Source organism: Coregonus lavaretus, assembly GCF_964263955.1.
Source record: "Coregonus lavaretus genome assembly, contig: HAP1_SCAFFOLD_4404, whole genome shotgun sequence".
Classification (NCBI taxonomy): domain Eukaryota; kingdom Metazoa; phylum Chordata; class Actinopteri; order Salmoniformes; family Salmonidae; genus Coregonus; species Coregonus lavaretus.
In genome coordinates this window covers 33,207-50,726 of record NW_028161326.1, presented here as the reverse complement: position 1 = coordinate 50,726, position 17,520 = coordinate 33,207, and the positions used below count along the sequence as shown (strand labels likewise).

General features: G+C 44.0%; 1 protein-coding gene across 1 annotated transcript; it reads right to left on the bottom strand.

Moving 5' to 3' along the window:
• Positions 1 to 1,521: 1,521 nt before the first annotated feature.
• LOC311120814 (tubulin-specific chaperone D-like) lies at positions 1,522 to 16,071 on the bottom strand. The gene is made up of 9 exons (XM_084195388.1): positions 15,956 to 16,071; positions 15,700 to 15,750; positions 15,492 to 15,589; positions 12,630 to 12,731; positions 5,946 to 6,092; positions 5,774 to 5,829; positions 5,467 to 5,599; positions 3,133 to 3,178; positions 1,522 to 1,658 (listed from the first exon to the last, which is right to left on the bottom strand). Exons 2-9 carry the CDS (start codon positions 15,743 to 15,745, stop codon positions 1,588 to 1,590), a joined length of 699 nt encoding a protein of 232 aa, XP_084051514.1. The 5' UTR covers positions 15,746 to 15,750; positions 15,956 to 16,071; the 3' UTR covers positions 1,522 to 1,587.
• Between the last annotated feature and the right edge of the window lie 1,449 nt (positions 16,072 to 17,520).

Here is a 17,520-nt window from a genome sequence, read left to right as displayed (position 1 = left end):
TAGGATTTTTTATGAATTTATTTGCAAATTATGGTGGAAAATAAGTATTTGGTCAATAACAAAAGTTTCTCAATACTTTGTTATATACCCCTTTTTGGCAATGACACAGGTCAAACGTTTTCTGTAAGTCTTCACAAGGTTTTCACACACTGTTGCTGGTATTTTGGCCCATTCCTCCATGCAGATCTCCTCTAGAGCAGTGATGTTTTGGGGCTGTCGCTGGGCAACACAGACTTTCAACTCCCTCCAAAGATTTTCTATGGGGTTGAGATCTGGAGACTGGCTAGGCCACTCCAGGACCTTGAAATGCTTCTTACGAAGCCACTCCTTCGTTGCCCGGGAGGTGTGTTTGGGATCATTGTCATGCTAAAAGACCCAGCCACGTTTCATCTTCAATGCCCTTGCTGATGGAAGGAGGTTTTCACTCAAAATCTCACGATACATGGCCCCATTCATTCTTTCCTTTACACGGATCAGTCGTCCTGGTCCCTTTGCAGAAAAACAGCCCCAAAGCATGAAGTTTCCACCCCCATGCTTCACAGTAGGTATGGTGTTCTTTGGATGCAACTCAGCATTCTTTGTCCTCCAAACACGATGAGTTGAGTTTTTACCAAAAAGTTATATTTTGGTTTCATCTGACCATATGACATTCTCCCAATCCTCTTCTGGATCATCCAAATGCACTCTAGCAAACTTCAGACGGGCCTGGACATGTACTGGCTTAAGCAGGGGGACACGTCTGGCAATGCAGGATTTGAGTCCCTGGCAGAGTAGTGTGTTACTGATGGTAGGCTTTGTTACTTTGGTCCCAGCTCTCTGCAGGTCATTCACTAGGTCCCCCCGTGTGGTTCTGGGATTTTTGCTCACCGTTCTTGTGATCATTTTGACCCCACGGGGTGAGATCTTGCGTGGAGCCCCAGATCGAGGGAGATTATCAGTGGTCTTGTATGTCTTCCATTTCCTAATAATTGCTCCCACAGTTGATTTCTTCAAACCAAGCTGCTTACCTATTGCAGATTCAGTCTTCCCAGCCTGGTGCAGGTCTACAATTTTGTTTCTGGTGTCCTTTGACAGCTCTTTGGTCTTGACCATAGTGGAGTTTGGAGTGTGACTGTTTGAGGTTGTGGACAGGTGTCTTTTATACTGATAACAAGTTCAAACAGGTGCCATTAATACAGGTAACGAGTGGAGGACAGAGGAGCCTCTTAAAGAAGAAGTTACAGGTCTGTGAGAGCCAGAAATCTTGCTTGTTTGTAGGTGACCAAATACTTATTTTCCACCATAATTTGCAAATAAATTCATAAAAAATCCTACAATGTGATTTTCTGGATTTTTTTTTTCTCAATTTGTCTGTCATAGTTGACGTGTACCTATGATGAAAATGACAGGCCTCTCATCTTTTTAAGTGGGAGAACTTGCACAATTGGTGGCTGACTAAATACTTTTTTTCCCCACTGTACCTCAGTGTGTGTGTGTGTGTGTGTGTGTGTGTGTGTGTGTGTGTGTGTGCGTCTCACCTCCACTTGGCCAGTCGCGGCTTGAGGAAGGTGAGACCCAGTCTCTGTATCAGCTTGACCCCCAGCTTCCTCAGCATAGCCTGGCTGCTCTCTGCCACATGACGCTGGTCATGTGGCAGAGACACTGCAGCACCACCGGAGCTGGGGAACACACACACACACACACACACACACACACACACACACACACACACACACACACAGACACACACACACACAGACACACACACACACAGACATTAGTATCATGGTAACACTACACTGGTCCAGACACTGCAGCATCACAGGTTAAGCCGGACATTCGATTTAGCTGTCCCAGACAAGTTCTTGAGATGGGAGACAAACTCCTCATGCCGTTGCCTACTCGGGGCGTGTGGCCGTCACCGACGCTCGTTTAATGTGAGCGGGTCAGAGATGCAATCTGAGGGCTACCCATCTCGTCTTTGAGCCATCACAATATTTTTTTATAAAATCTCAAATGCTCTTGTAGTGTGAGATGTGCAACGACAACTTTTGAGAACGGTGATCAGCAATAGCCAATGAGAGCTGGCCAGAGAAGAAGCCAGTGAGATGACGACGTTGTTTCTCATGACCCAGAATGTGTAGACTCTGGAGCAGGAGCCATGACTACTATTAGCATGTGTTTGTACCTGCCTTTAAACCAAACCGTCAAATCGTTGCAGCTCTGAAGTTTACAAGCAATGTTATTCAATTCAAAAATGTTATTGGCTAGATATTTCAACTCTGTAGTTCAAGTGTGAATGTCTGACTGAAAACATTTATGAGGCTGCTTTGAGCCAGAGCTCCTTGTAGCTACGTTAACAATCACATCATTGTTATGGCGAGACAGCGTGGTATGGAGAATCCTCACGACCAAGTGACTCCCCGTCTGTGTCACATGGTTTAATGTGCTCACCACTACGTTGGCAAGACAAAACACTACAGGAAAGACGGTGGTTGAATGTGCTCACCACTATGTTGGCAAGACAAAACACTACAGGAAAGACGGTGGTTTAATGTGCTCACCACTACGTTGGCAAGACAAAACACTACAGGAAAGACGGTGGTTTAATGTGCTCACCACTACGTTGGCAAGACAAAACCCTACAGGAAAGACGGTGGTTTAATGTGCTCACCACTACGTTGGCAAGACAAAACACTACAGGAAAGACGGTGGTTTAATGTGCTCACCACTATGTTGGCAAGACAAAACACTACAGGAAAGACGGTGGTTTAATGTGCTCACCACTACGTTGGCAAGACAAAACCCTACAGGAAAGATGGTGGTTTAATGTGCTCACCACTACATTGGCAAGACAAAACACTACAGGAAAGACGGTGGTTTAATGTGAGAGGCTCAGCGATGTCAGGATTCAGACAGTGGTGAAGTGTGCACCCAGCATTAGTATCTCACATCATCACCTACAGCCAGTATCACGACATGGTCACGTCAGTCAACATCAGAAGATCACCTACATTCAAGTTATTTAGCAGATGCTCTTATCCAGAATGGAGGCACAACAGGTACATTCAATTAAAGGAGGTAAGACAACTTCTTATCACAATCTAAAGTCAAATTGCTGATCAAAAAGCAACTATTGAAGGACATTCTTACCATACTGGAGAAAGTCATCTCTCTTGCCATGCTTGAATAGCTGGGCCTAAAAGACAGGAGAGAGAGAGGTGAGACAGGAGAGAGAAAAGTGAGACAGGAGAGAGAGGAGAGTCAGGAGAGAGAGGTGAGAGGAGAGACAGGAGAGAGGAGAGAGGAGAGAGAGGAGAGACAGGAGAGAGAGGAGAGACAGGCGAGAGAGGAGAGACAGGAGAGACAGGAGAGAGAGGAGAGACAGGAGAGAGAGGAGAGACAGAAGAGAGAGGAGAGACAGGAGAGAGAGGAGAGAGAGGAGAGACAGGAGAGAGAGGAGAGAGAGGAGAGACAGGAGAGACAGGAGAGAGAGGAGAGACAGAAGAGAGATGAAAGACAGGAGAGACAGGAGAGAGAGGAGAGAGAGGAGAGAGAGGAGAGTCAGGAGAGACAGGAGAGACAGGAGAGAGAGGAGAGACAGGAGAGAGAGGAGAGACAGGCGAGAGAGGAGAGACAGGAGAGACAGGAGAGAGAGGAGAGACAGGAGAGAGAGGAGAGAGAGGAGAGACAGAAGAGAGATGAAAGACAGGAGAGACAGGACAGAGAGGAGAGAGAGGAGAGACAGGAGAGACAGGAGAGACAGGAGAGAGAGGAGAGTGAGGAGAGACAGGAGAGAGGAGAGAAAGGAGAGAGAAAGGAGAGAAAGGAGAGAGAAAAGTGAGAGAGGAGAGAGATGAGAGACAGGAGAGAGAGGAGAGAGGAGAGAGATGAGAGACAGGAGAGACAGGAGAGAGGAGAGACAGGCGAGACAGGAGAGAGAGGAGAGACAGGAGAGAGAGGAGAGAGAGGAGAGACAGGAGAGACAGGAGAGAGAGGCGAGACAGGAGAGAGGAGAGACAGGCGAGAGAGGAGAGACAGGAGAGAGAGGAGAGACAGGAGAGAGAGGCGAGACAGGAGAGAGGAGAGACAGGCGAGAGAGGAGAGACAGGAGAGAGAGGAGAAACAGGAGAGAGGAGAGAGAGGAGAGACAGGAGAGAGAGGAGAGACGGGAGAGAGAGGAGAGACAGGAGAGAGAGGAGAGACAGGAGAGAGGAGAGACAGGAGAGAGAGGCGAGACAGGAGAGAGAGGAGAGACAGGAGAGAGAGGAGAGAGGAGAGAGAGGAGAGACAGGAGAGAGGAGAGACAGGAGAGAGAGGAGAGACAGGAGAGACAGGAGAGAGGAGAGACAGGAGAGACAGGAGAGAGGAGAGACAGGAGAGAGATGAGAGACAGGAGAGAGGAGAGACAGGAGAGAGAGGAGAGACAGGCGAGACAGGAGAGAGATGAGAGACAGGAGAGACAGGAGACAGGACAGAGAGGAGAGAGGGAGGAGAGACAGGGCAACAACATCAATATTGTGGAGGATATCAAAATAATACATTTTCCTTTAAAGTTGTGAAATTCCAACACCTGTTTTGTTCATAATGTTGTGCCTCCTGCCCTTTTAAGGGTTCGATCAACATGTTGTTTGGGGTTAAAGCACCACAAACCTCTACCTTCTCCATGTCTTTACATTGTAGCAGCAAGGACTTACATTGGCATTGAAAGTAACCAATAAAAGGTTCAACTTAACCACTCTTCTAATAACACTCTCTGTCTCTTTCTCCATTTCTCAGTGGCTCTTTTGAAGTTTTGCTGCATGGCGAAATTCAAAATGCAACTCTGCAAAACAAAAAGTTTACCAGAGCCAGTTTAAGCCCCTTTGGGCCGTCAGAACACACAGAGCCAGTTTTAAACGCTCTGAGTGCCACATAGAGACAAGCCGGTTTCCCCTCCCAGTCATATTACAGAAGCACAGAGAGAAGGAGAAACGGTTTGAAAACAGGTAGCGCCAGTTTCAACGCCAATAATATGACTTTTACACACTGCTCGCTTGAGGGTTGCATTAAATTAGCATTTTAGACTAACTGACACAACACAAGAGTTAACCTGAAAAAATGGACTAATCCACTGTTTAATCAAGGAGGTTGGTGACGGCACAACTACAGGACAGGAAGAGATGAAAGAGAAAGACAAGCTGGAAGAGCGTGAGGGACTGGGGGTTAGTTAGTTAGGCCACAGCACCTCTAGCCAACCCCTAGGGGTCTGGGATACCAGCTCCTAAAACAGGTCTGGGACCAGTCATCAAACACTCACAACAGGTGCAGCACTATACACCTGCCAAACCTGCCAAACCCACAAGAGCTATGATCTCCCACAAACATACATGTAGGCTCTTGTAAACTAGGCCTTCACGCTGATCACTGCAATCCACACTCACATGCACTCACGGACAGACGAACTGTGTGTGTGTGTGTGTGTGTGTGTTTGTGTGTGTGTCGTACCAGAGACTGCAGGGCCCCGTCCAGAATCACAGTACCTCCCAAGGTCTGGTCACTGGCCTGAGAGATGGTGGTCAGACTCCAGTCCAGGAAGTCTCCTAGTCGCTTCAGCTTCACATCAGGACGCGTCACAAACCTGCAAACACAGGCAGTTAGATGACAACACGCTAGGACCAATCTGTAAACTGTGTGTGGCCGAGGTATGAACCTAGGCATCTTCAAGTACAAGTACGCCCTCTTCTGGCTAGAACATGAAATGCAACACAAATGTTGCTTTTTTTGGTTTTAAACAATAAGGTTGAACACTCACTTTGATACCAACACAGAGGCAGCATCCCTGGACTTATCACTGACCATCAGGTAAGACTGGAAATAACAACAGAGAAATGGTTAGCTACAAACTAAATACATCATACATGGACTGGACCTGGGAGAACACGGCGGAACATTGCCCACCAGCAGGAGAGGCTGGAATTAGTTACCTTGGCGACAGCCAGGATGCGGTCCATGATTGGCTCTCTGGCCTGGCCGGGGTCAGAGGTCAGGTGACCGTCAAGACGGGAGAGGTCAAAGGGTATCAGACAGGTCATAGACAGCCACAGCAGCAACATGTAGCGGTTCTCCCAGGTCTAACACAAGGGGCAGAGGAAGGGTTAAAGGTCAAAACGGTATCAGACAGGTCATGGACAGCCACAGCACCAACATGTAATGGTCTCCCAGGTCTGGCAGGAAGGGGCAAGGAGAGAAACATTTGAATTTACTTTATTGAATCCTAGAGGGGAAATTGGCTGTGAGGGTAGGCAACAACACAGCTGCCACGCTGACCCTCAACATAGGGGGCCCCTCAGGGGTGTGTGCTTAGTCCCCTCCTGTGCTCCTTGTTCATCCACAACTGCGTGGCCACGCACGACTCCAACACCATCATTAAGTTTGCCCACGACACAACGGTGGTAGGTCTGATCACCGATGACGATGAAACAGCCTATATGGAGGAGGTCAGAGATCTGGCAGTGTGGTGCCAGAACAACAACCTCTCCCTCAGCAAGACAAAGGAGCTGATTGTGGACTACAGGAAACAGAGGGCCGAGCACAACCCCATTCACATCGACGGGTCTGTAGTGGAGCGTGTTGAGAGCTTCAACTTCCTCGGTGTCCACATCAATAAGGATCTATCGTGGTCCAAACATACCAACACAGTTGTGAAGAGGGCATGACAACGCCTCCTCCCCCTCAGGAGGTTGAAAATATCCTCAAAAAGTCCTACAGCTGCACCATTGAGAGCATCTTGACTGGCTGCATCACCGCCTGTTATGGCAACTGCTCGGCATCAGACCGCAAGGCGCTACAGAGGGTAGTGCGTACGGCCCAGTACATCACTGGGCCACGGTGTCAGAGGAAGGCCCGAAAAATTGTCAAAGACTCCAGCCACCCAAGTCATAGACTGTTCTCTCTGCTACCGCACGGTAAGCGGTAACAATTCACTAAGTTTGGAACCAATAGGACCCTGAATATTTTCTACCCCCAAGCCATAATACTGCTAAATAGTTAACCAATAGCTACCCGGACTATCTGCATTGACCCTTTTTTGACTTATCACATACGCTGCTGCTACTGTTTATATGTACAGTCGTGGTCAAACGTTTTGAGAATGACACACAAGTATTGGTCTTTACAAAGTTCGCTGCTTTACTGTTATGATATATTTTTGTCAGATGTTACTATGGTATACTGAAGTATAATCACAAGCATTCCATAAGTGTCAAAGGCTTTTATTGACAATTACATTAAGTTTATGCAAAGAGTCAATATTTGCAGTGTTGACCCTTCTTTCTCAAGACTTCTGCAATCCGCCCTGGCATGCTGTCAATTAACTTCTAGGCCACATCCTGACTGATGGCAGCCCATTCTTGCATAATCAATGCTTGGAGTTTGTCAGAATTTGTGGGTTTTTGTTTGTCCACCCGCCTCTTGAGGATCGACCACAAGTTCTCAATGGGATTAAGGTCTGGGGAGTTTCCTGGCCATGGACCCAACATTTTGATATTTTGTTCCCCGAGCCACTTAGTTATCACTTTTGCCTTATGGCAATGTGCTCCATCATGCTGAAAAAGGCATTGGTCGTCACCAAACTGTTCTTGGATGGTTGGGAGAAGTTGCTCTCGGAGGATGTGTTGGTACCATTCTTTATTCATGGCTGTGTTCTTAGGCAAAATTGTGAGTGAGCCCAGTCCCTTGGCTGAGAAGCAACCCCACACATGAATGGTCTCAGGATGCTTTACTGTTGGCATGACACAGGACTGATGGTAGCGCTCACCTTGTCTTCTCCGGACAAGGTGTTTTCCGGATGCCCCAAACAATCGGAAAGGGGATTCATCAGAGAAAATGACTTTACCCCAGTCCTCAGCTGTTCAATCCCTGTACCTTTTGCAGAATATCAGTCTGTCCCTGATGTTTTTCCTAGAGAGAAGTGGCTTCTTTGTTGCCCTTCTTGACATCAGGCCATCCTCCAAAAGTCTTCGCCTCACTGTGCGTGCAGATGCACTCACACCTGCCTGCTGCCATTCCTGAGCAAGCTCTGCACTGGTGGTGCCCCGATCCCGCAGCTGAATCAACTTTAGGAGACGGTCCTGGCGCTTGCTGGACTTTCTTGGGCGCCCTGACGCCTTCTTCACAACAATTGAACCTCTCTCCTTGAAGTTCTTGATGATCCGATAAATGGTTGATTTAGGTGCAATCTTACTAGCAGCAATATCCTTCCCTGTGAAGCCCTTTTTGTGCAAAGCAATGATGACGGCACGTGTTTCCTTGCAGGTAACCATGGTTAACAGAGGAAGAACAATGATTTCAAGCACCACCCTCCTTTTAATGCTTCCAGTCTGTTATTCTAACTCAATCAGCATGACAGAGTGATCTCCAGCCTTGTCCTCGTCAACACTCTCACCTGTGTTAACGAGATAATCACTGGCATGATGGCAGCTGGTGCTTTTGTGGCAGGGCTGAAATGCAGTGGAAATGTTTTTTGGGATTATGTTCATTTTCATGGCAAAGAGGGACTTTGCAATTCATTGCAATTCATCTGATTCTGGAGTATATGCAAATTGCCATCATCAAAACTGAGGCAGCAGACTTTGTGAAAATTAGTATTTGTGTCATTGTCAAAACTTTTGACCACGACTGTACATATCTACCTCAATTACCTCATACCCCTGCACATCGACTCAGTACTGGTACCCCGTGTATAAAGCCAAGTTATCGTTTCTCTCTCTGCATTTGTAACCATAACAAGATACAGACAGGGCCAACACAAAGACAAACATTAGCTCCTACACATACGATACATTAAACAACTTGGAAGTAAACAGTTTCAAGTTAGCTAAATCACTATAGGCCTAATCTAAGCAACAAGAGGGTAAAAGCAATGGATACTCTGCTTATGAATGTGCAATGTAATGATTATAAATGTATACTTTATAAAAAGGTACCCCTTCAAGTAAAGCGAACAGTTTTTTAAATTATATGAGAAAAAAAATATTCAATTTCATTTGGAACGGCAAGTCAGACAAAATTAAAAGGGCCTATTTATATAATTAATATGAATTCGGAGGACAGAAATTATTAAATATTAAAGCATTAGACCTATCACTAAAAGCTTCAGTCATACAAAAGTTATACTTAAATCTGAACTGGTTCTCAAGCAAATTAGTAAAATTGTCTCACCCAATGTTCAAGAATGGCCTTTATCCCTTTATTCAGATTACAACCTCTCACATTAAGTTATTTGAAAAGGAAATAATCTCCCAAATATCACTATTTCTAAAACAAGCCATAGAAAGTTGGTTGCAATTTCAATTGAATCCTCCAGAAACGACATATGGTTAAATTCAAATATACTAATAGTCAAAAAACCTTTATTTTTTGACAGAATGTTTAAGAAAGGTATAATCTTCGTAAATGATATCATCGGTAGGACTGGTGGAGTTATGTCGCACATGCAGCTAACAAAAACATATGGAAATGTCTGCTCTACCCAAAATTACAACCAAATAATTGCAGCCTTACCGCAAAAGTGGAAGAGGAAAGTGGAAGGGGGAGAAAGTAAGGATCTTGTCTGTCGGCCTTGCATTAAAGAACATAATTAGTTAAGGAAAACTGTGATAAATAAAAAAGTATATCAGTTTCACTTAAGGACCAAAGGATTGACAGCCGTCCCATATAGATTGCAAAATAGTTGGGAAGAGATTTTTGACGTACCGATCCCATGGCATAGTGTTTATGAACTGACACGCAAAACGACACCGGATTCAAAAATTAGAATCTTTCAATTTAAATTATTATATAAAATTCTTGCTACCAATAGAATGTTATTTATATGGGGGATACAATCTTCCCAGCTCTGCAGATTTTGCTGTGAAGAGACAGAATCATTAGATCATTTGTTTTGGTTCTGTCCATTTGTAGCTTGTTTTTGGACACAGGTCCAGGAATGGCTAAAGGATTGCAATATTTACCTGGAGCTAACCTTGCAGATAGCATTACTGGGTGATCTGAAAAGTCATAGTCAATCGATCAATAATATAATAATACTTTTAGCAAAAATGTTTATTTTTAATTCACAATCTGTAGAAGCAATGAGAATAGAAAGGTTCAAAACTTTTGTAAAACATCACAGTACAGTTGAAATATATATGGCAAATAGAAATCCTATATGGATTTTGTTAAGAGATAGATGGGAGGTATTGAATGGAGTTGAAGGATGGGACTAATAACAAATAACAACAAATAATAACAAGATAACTAATAATGTAAGCATACTGTGTCCATAATAATAATAATAATAATATGCCATTTAGCAGACGCTTTTATCCAAAGCGACTTACAGTCATGCGTGCATACATTTTTGTGTATGGGTGGTCCCGGGGATCGAACCCACTACCCTGGCGTTACAAGCGCCGTGCTCTACCAGATGAGCTACAGAGGACCATAATAAGTATATACAGTGGGGGGGGGAAGTATTTAGTCAGCCACCAATTGTGCAAGTTCTCCCACTTAAAAAGATGAGAGAGGCCTGTAATTTTCATCATAGGTACACGTCAACTATGACAGACAAAATGAGATTTTTTTTCTCCAGAAAATCACATTGTAGGATTTTTAATGAATTTATTTGCAGAAAAATGGTGGAAAATAAGTATTTGGTCAAGAACAAAAGTTTCTCAATACTTTGTTATATACCCTTTGTTGGCAATGACACAGGTCAAACGTTTTCTGTAAGTGTTCACAAGGTTTTCACACACTGTTGCTGGTATTTTGGCCCATTCCTCCATGCAGATCTCCTCTAGAGCAGTGATGTTTTGGGGCTGTCGCTGGGCAACACAGACTTTCAACTCCCTCCAAAGATTTTTTATGGGGTTGAGATCTGGAGACTGGCTAGGCCACTCCAGGACCTTGAAATGCTTCTTACAAAGCCACTCCTTCGTTGCCCGGGCGGTGTGTTTGGGATCATGGTCATGCTGAAAGACCCAGCCACGTTTCATCTTCAATGCCCTTGCTGATGGAAGGAGGTTTTCACTCAAAATCTCACGATACATGGCCCCATTCATTCTTTCCTTTACACGGATCAGTCGTCCTGGTCCCTTTGCAGAAAAACAGCCCCAAAGCATGATGTTTCCACCCCCATGCTTCACAGTAGGTATGGTGTTCTTTGGATGCAACTCAGCATTCTTTGTCCTCCAAACACAACGAGTTGAGTTTTTAACCAAAAAGTTCTATTTTGGTTTCATCTGATCATATGACATTCTCCCAATCCTCTTCTGGATCATCCAAATGCACTCTAGCAAACTTCAGACGGGCCTGGAAATGTACTGGCTTAAGCAGGGGGACACGTCTGGCACTGCACGATTTGAGTCCCTGGCGGCGTAGTGTGTTACTGATGGTAGACTTTGTTACTTTGGTCCCAGCTCTCTGCAGGTCATTCACTAGGTCCCCCTGTGTGGTTCTGGGATTTTTGCTCACCGTTCTTGTGATCATTTTGACCCCACGGGGTGAGATCTTGCGTGGAGCCCCAGATCGAGGGAGATTATCAGTGGTCTTGTATGTCTTCCATTTCCTAATAATTGCTCCCACAGTTGATTTCTTCAAACCAAGCTGCTTACCTATTGCAGATTCAGTCTTCCCAGCCTGGTGCAGGTCTACAATTTTGTTTCTGGTGTCCTTTGACAGCTCTTTGGTCTTGGCCATAGTGGAGTTTGGAGTGTGACTGTTTGAGGTTGTGGACAGGTGTCTTTTATACTGATAACAAGTTCAAACAGGTGCCATTAATACAGGTAACGAGTGGAGGACAGAGGAGCCTCTTAAAGAAGAAGTTACAGGTCTGTGAGAGCCAGAAATCTTGCTTGTTTGTAGGTGACCAAATACTTATTTTCCACCATAATTTGCAAATAAATTCATAAAAAATCCTACAATGTGATTTTCTGGATTTTTTTTCCTCAATTTGTCTGTCATAGTTGACAATCACAGGCCTCTCTCATCTTTTTAAGTGGGAGAACTTGCACAATTGGTGGCTGACTAAATATTTTTTTCCCCCACTGTAGGTTGTATGTTGGGAGCTTTTGGGAAAGAGCACAGTTAGAAAGATATGGCATGTAGAAGCAAACCGGATGGACATCATGAAAATGATCGGAGAGGTTGAGAGTAAAAGAAGTTCAGGAGCAAAAAAAAATAAAAATAAAATAATAATAATAATATATATATATATATATATATATATATATATATATATATATAATATAATTATTGTAAAATTAACTCTGTCCATAAGGTGTAGATAGTAAGTATAGGCTGGAAGTAGAGGCCTGGGCATTGTTGTTCACTAATTTACCCCAAGTAGGGAAAGGATGGCAGGGTTGAAAAGTAATAAAGGGGAGTATATATATAAAAAACATGGGGGATTGGAAGTGATGCAGACAATTACATTGATAGAAGATACAATCTATCTGCAATATTAAGCTGATCTACCCCCCCAAAAATTAAAAAAAAAAAAAATTTTAAGGGTTATCCTTCCATTGAGGTCTTGTAACATGAGAAATCAGGGGGTCTACATTAGCTACTGGGCTAGGAAGTGACAGACTCACCTTCCATTGAGGTCTTGTAATTAAGGAATTCAGGCTCACCTCTGGGTCTTTGGGGTCCTGTCGACACAGGAGGTCCAGGACTGGCTGGACATCAGCCACCTCATGGGGGAAGAGCTGCATGAAGATCTTATACCCTCTCACCTGGCCAAGACAAAAACACCAGGGAGTCTGGCTTGTCACAACTGCACAGGCTGAGAAAGCTGAGCTAGCACAATCCTTCTAACGCTAGTCTGAGACTGTAGGGTAAGACGCCACTGAATCAACACACACAACAGAACGCTTGGCTTCGTGAACTGAAATCTTGCTATCTGTGTGACCAACTGGATTCAAACCTGGGTGACACAATAGCGTTAAACCGCTGAGCTAAAGCCAAGACATTAGCTTGAAGAGCTAACACGAGTCTATAGGTCTCAGTCAAGGTTACTCATCATAGGAGCGTGGTTCATCAAACCACCAACTTGACATCTGTCTGTAGTTACCTTGGAGATGATGTGCATTCGGAAATTATTCAGACCCCTTCCCTTTTTCCACATTTTATCACGTTACAGCCTTATTCTAAAATTGATTAAATCAATTATTTTCCTCATCAATCTACACACAATACCACGTAATGACAAAGTGAAAACAGGTTTTTAGAATTTTTTGCAGATGTATTAAAAAACAAAAACAGAAATACCTTATTTACATAAATATTCAGACCCTTTGCTATGAGACTCAAAATTGAGCTCCGGTGCATCCTGTTTCCATTGATCATCCTTGAGATGTTTCTACAACTTGATTGGAGTCCACATGTGGTAAATTCAATTGATTGGACATGATTTGGAAAGGCACACACCTGTCTATATAATGTCCCACAGTTGACAGTGCATGTCAGAGCAAAAACCAAGCCATGAGGTTGAAGGAATTGTCCGTAGAGCGCCGAGACAGGATTGTGTCGAGGCACAGATCTGGGGAAGGGTACCAAAACATTTCTGCAGCATTGAAGGTCCCCAAGAACACAGTGGACTCCATCTTTCTTAAATGGAAGAAGTTTGGAATCACCAAGACTCTTCCTAGAGCTGGCCGCCCGGCCAAACTGAGCAATCGGGGGAGAAGGGCCTTGGTCAGGGAGGCGACCAAGAACTCAAATGGTCACTCTGACAGAGATCCAGAGTTCCTCTGTGGAGATGGGAGAACCTTCCAGAAGGACAACATTCTCTGCAACACTCTACCAATCAGGCCTTTATGGTAGAGCGGTCAGACTGAAGCCACTCCTCAGTAAAAGGCACATGACAACCCGTTTGGAGTTTGCCAAAATGCACCTAAAGGACTCTCAGACCATGAGAAATAAGATTCTCTGGTCTGATGAAACCAAGATTGAACTCTTTGGCCTGAATGCCAAGCATCACATCTGGAGGAAACCAGGCACCGCTCATCACCTGGCCAATACTATCCCTATGGTGAAGCATGGTGGTGGCAGCACATGCTGTGGGGATGTTTTTCAGCGGCAGGGACTGTGAGACTAGTCAGGATCGAGGGAAAGATGAACGGCGCAAAGTACAGAGATCGATGATGAAAACCTGCTCTGACTGGGGCGAAAGTTCACCTTCCAACAGGACAATGACATTAAGCACACAGACAAGACAACACAGGAGTGGCTTCAGGACAAGTCTCTGAATTTCCTTGAGTGGCCCAGCCAGAGCCTGGACTTGAAGCCGATCGAACATCTCTGGAGAGACCTGAAAATAGCTGTGCAGCGACGCTCCCCATCCCACCTGATACAGCTTGAGCGGATCTGCAGAGAAGAATGGGAGAAACTCTCCAAATACAGTTGTGCCAAGCTTGTAGCGTCATACCCAAGAAGACTCGAGGCTGTAATCGCTGCCAAAGTTGCTTCAACAAAGTACTGAGTAAAGGGTCTGAATACTTATGTAAATGTAATATTTCATTATTTTATTTTGTATACATTTGCAAAATGTTCTAAAAACCTGTTTCGATTTAATCAATTTTAGAATAAGGCTGTAACGTAACAAAATGTGGAAAAAGTGAAAGGGTCTGAATACTTTCCGACTGCACTGTAGATGAATACATCTGTATGTAGTTACCTTGGAGATGATGTAGCTGAATACATGTCTGTAGTTACCTTGGAGATGATGTAGCTGAATACATCTGTCTGTAGTTACCTTGGAGATGATGTAGGTGAATACATCTGTCTGTAGTTACCTTGGAGATGATGTAGATGAATACATCTGTATGTAGTTACCTTGGAGATGATGTAGCTGAATACATGTCTGTAGTTACCTTGGAGATGATGTAGCTGAATACATCTGTCTGTAGTTACCTTGGAGATGATGTAGGTGAATACATCTGTCTGTAGTTACCTTGGAGATTATGTAGATGAATACATCTGTCTGTAGTTACCTTGGAGATTATGTAGCTGAATACATCTGTCTGTAGTTACCTTGGAGATGATGTAGCTGAATACATCTGTCTGTAGTTACCTTGGAGATGATGTAGGTGAATACATCTGTCTGTAGTTACCTTGGAGATTATGTAGATGAATGCATCTGTCTGTAGTTACCTTGGAGATGATGTAGCTGAATACATCTGTCTGTAGTTACCTTGGAGATTATGTAGCTGAATACATGTCTGTAGTTACCTTGGAGATGATGTAGATGAATACATATGTCTGTAGTTACCTTGGAGATGATGTAGCTGAATACATCTGTCTGTAGTTACCTTGGAGATGATGTAGGTGAATACATCTGTCTGTAGTTACCTTGGAGATGATGTAGCTGAATACATCTGTCTGTAGTTACCTTGGAGATGATGTAGCTGAATACCTCTGTCTGTAGTTACCCTGGAGATGTCTGTAGTTACCTTGGAGATGTCTGTAGTTACCTTGGAGATGTCTGTAGTTACCTTGGAGATTATGAAGAGGAATTTGAAGCCCAGGTGAACCAGTAGAGGAGGAGACTGTTCACTCCTGATGAGGTCCAACAGCAGGTTCAACATCCACTCTGTGATCACAGGAAAGAAACACTGTCATCATCATGCGATCATAACAAACGCACGTTTCACTAATGCAGAAGATCATGTGCTGTGCGTGTGTGTGTGTGTGTGTTGTTACCCAGATGTGGATCCAGAAGATGGGGCTGCTCTTGATAACGGTCCATTATCACTGTAGAAAAAAAAAACTGGTCAACATAAAGTTGTTGACTTTTCTTTGACTGCTTATGATTGTGGTATGTATAGGTTCTGAATGTGTTATTACGACTTATGTCTGTAGTTAGTACAATCATTCAGGCCTAAAGCCCACAGACTGTTCAATGCAAGACTGGATCAAGCCACAACAACAGACTAAACATGTACAGTATGAATCTCACCGAGGAACCTCTCTATGGCTTACTCCAGTGTCACGATGTTCTCGTGAACCTCTGGTAGGTTGGAGATCAGGGATCGAATCTCAGTGCTCTCGGTAAAACCTCCCAAGACACTGGCTTTAGCGATCACCTCGGGCTCCCCGCCGCCGCCGCCTCCATCCTCCCCGGAATCCATGTCGGTCTGGGCCATTGTACTTGCCTAGATTACCGGTATGACAGATTTGATACATTTCATGCACTTGGTTATATGCATGTCTACTGTCTAATGTTTAAACACATGTCTTCATAATAGCTAGCAAGTGTAGCTAGTTTGCCTTGTAGTTTTCATAGCTAGATGAGAACAGGTCCTCTGTAGCTCAGCTGGTAGAGCACGGCGCTTGTAACGCCAAGGTAGTGGGTTCGATCCCCGGGACCACCCATACACAAAAATGTATGCACGCATGACTGTAAGTCGCTTTGGATAAAAGCGTCTGCTAAATGGCATATTATATATTATATTATATTATTATATATTATATTATATTATTTAACAGTGTGACGCCTAGCATGGGCGTGTCAATGAATTGGTTCTATCCATGCCGATACTAGCCAATGATGCTAGCTAACTAGCTAGTGCTGTTGGTTGGCAAGTGGCAACATAAATCCAACAGAATTTGAGTGATCAGTGAACACACACAGCTCATACATTTGGTTATCGTAAGCTTATGAATGCATACCTGTAGTTATGAAAATTCTGTCCAGAAAATGAATTATTATAACTTCGGATGATGACGCTCACGCAGTTGCCGATGTCTGTTATCTTGTTGTGAAGTTTGCACGTTGCTCCACCCTACAGTACATTAAGCGAATGGGGACAAAAAGCGTTTCGTTAATGAGTGACGCGCCACACCAAAGAGGTTCATGCATCATGCATGTCTCTTCAATCTCTTGCATCAGACATATTCAGAGGTGGAAATATTATCTCACCTCATGTATATTATGAAAATTAAAATACACTGAGTGTATAAAACATTAAGAACACCTGCTCTTTCCATGACATAGACTGACCAGGTGAATCCAGTTGAAAGCTATGATCCCTTATTGATGTCACTTGTTAAATCCACTTCAATCAGTGTAGATGAAGGGGAGGAGACAGGTTAAATAAGGAAGTTTAAGCCTTGAGACAATTGAAACATGGATTGTGTATGTGTGCCATTCAGAGGGTGAATGGGCAAGACAAAATATTTAAGTGCCTTTGAACAGGTTATGGCAATAGGTGCAAGGCACACCGGTTTGTGTGTGTCAAGAACTGCAACGATGCTGGGTTTTTCACACTCAACAGTTTCCCGTGTGTATCAAGCACAGGAGGCTGCTGAGGGGAGCACAGCTCATAATAATGGCTGAAACATCCCCGTGGAACACATTCAACCCCTTGTAGAGTCCATGCCCCGACGAATTGAGGCTGTTCTGAGGGCAAAGGGGGGTGAAACTTAATACTAGGAAGGTGTTCCTAATGTTTTGTACACTGTTGCCCTTTTTTAGGTTATTGTCCTTATTGAGGTATTCAACAACTTAGTTTAGTGTATATT

Bases quoted from the DNA above. Each gene is read 5' to 3' on its own strand.
- LOC311120814 (XM_084195388.1), bottom strand. From the start codon at position 15,745: ATGGACCGTTATCAAGAGCAGCCCCATCTTCTGGATCCACATCTGG. The intron at 5,830-5,945 runs GTAACTAATTCC...TGTTATTTCCAG, and splicing joins GCATCCTGGCTGTCGCCAAG to TCTTACCTGATGGTCAGTGA. The intron at 3,179-5,466 runs GTACGACACACA...CCTGTCTTTTAG, and splicing joins ACGGGGCCCTGCAGTCTCTG to GCCCAGCTATTCAAGCATGG.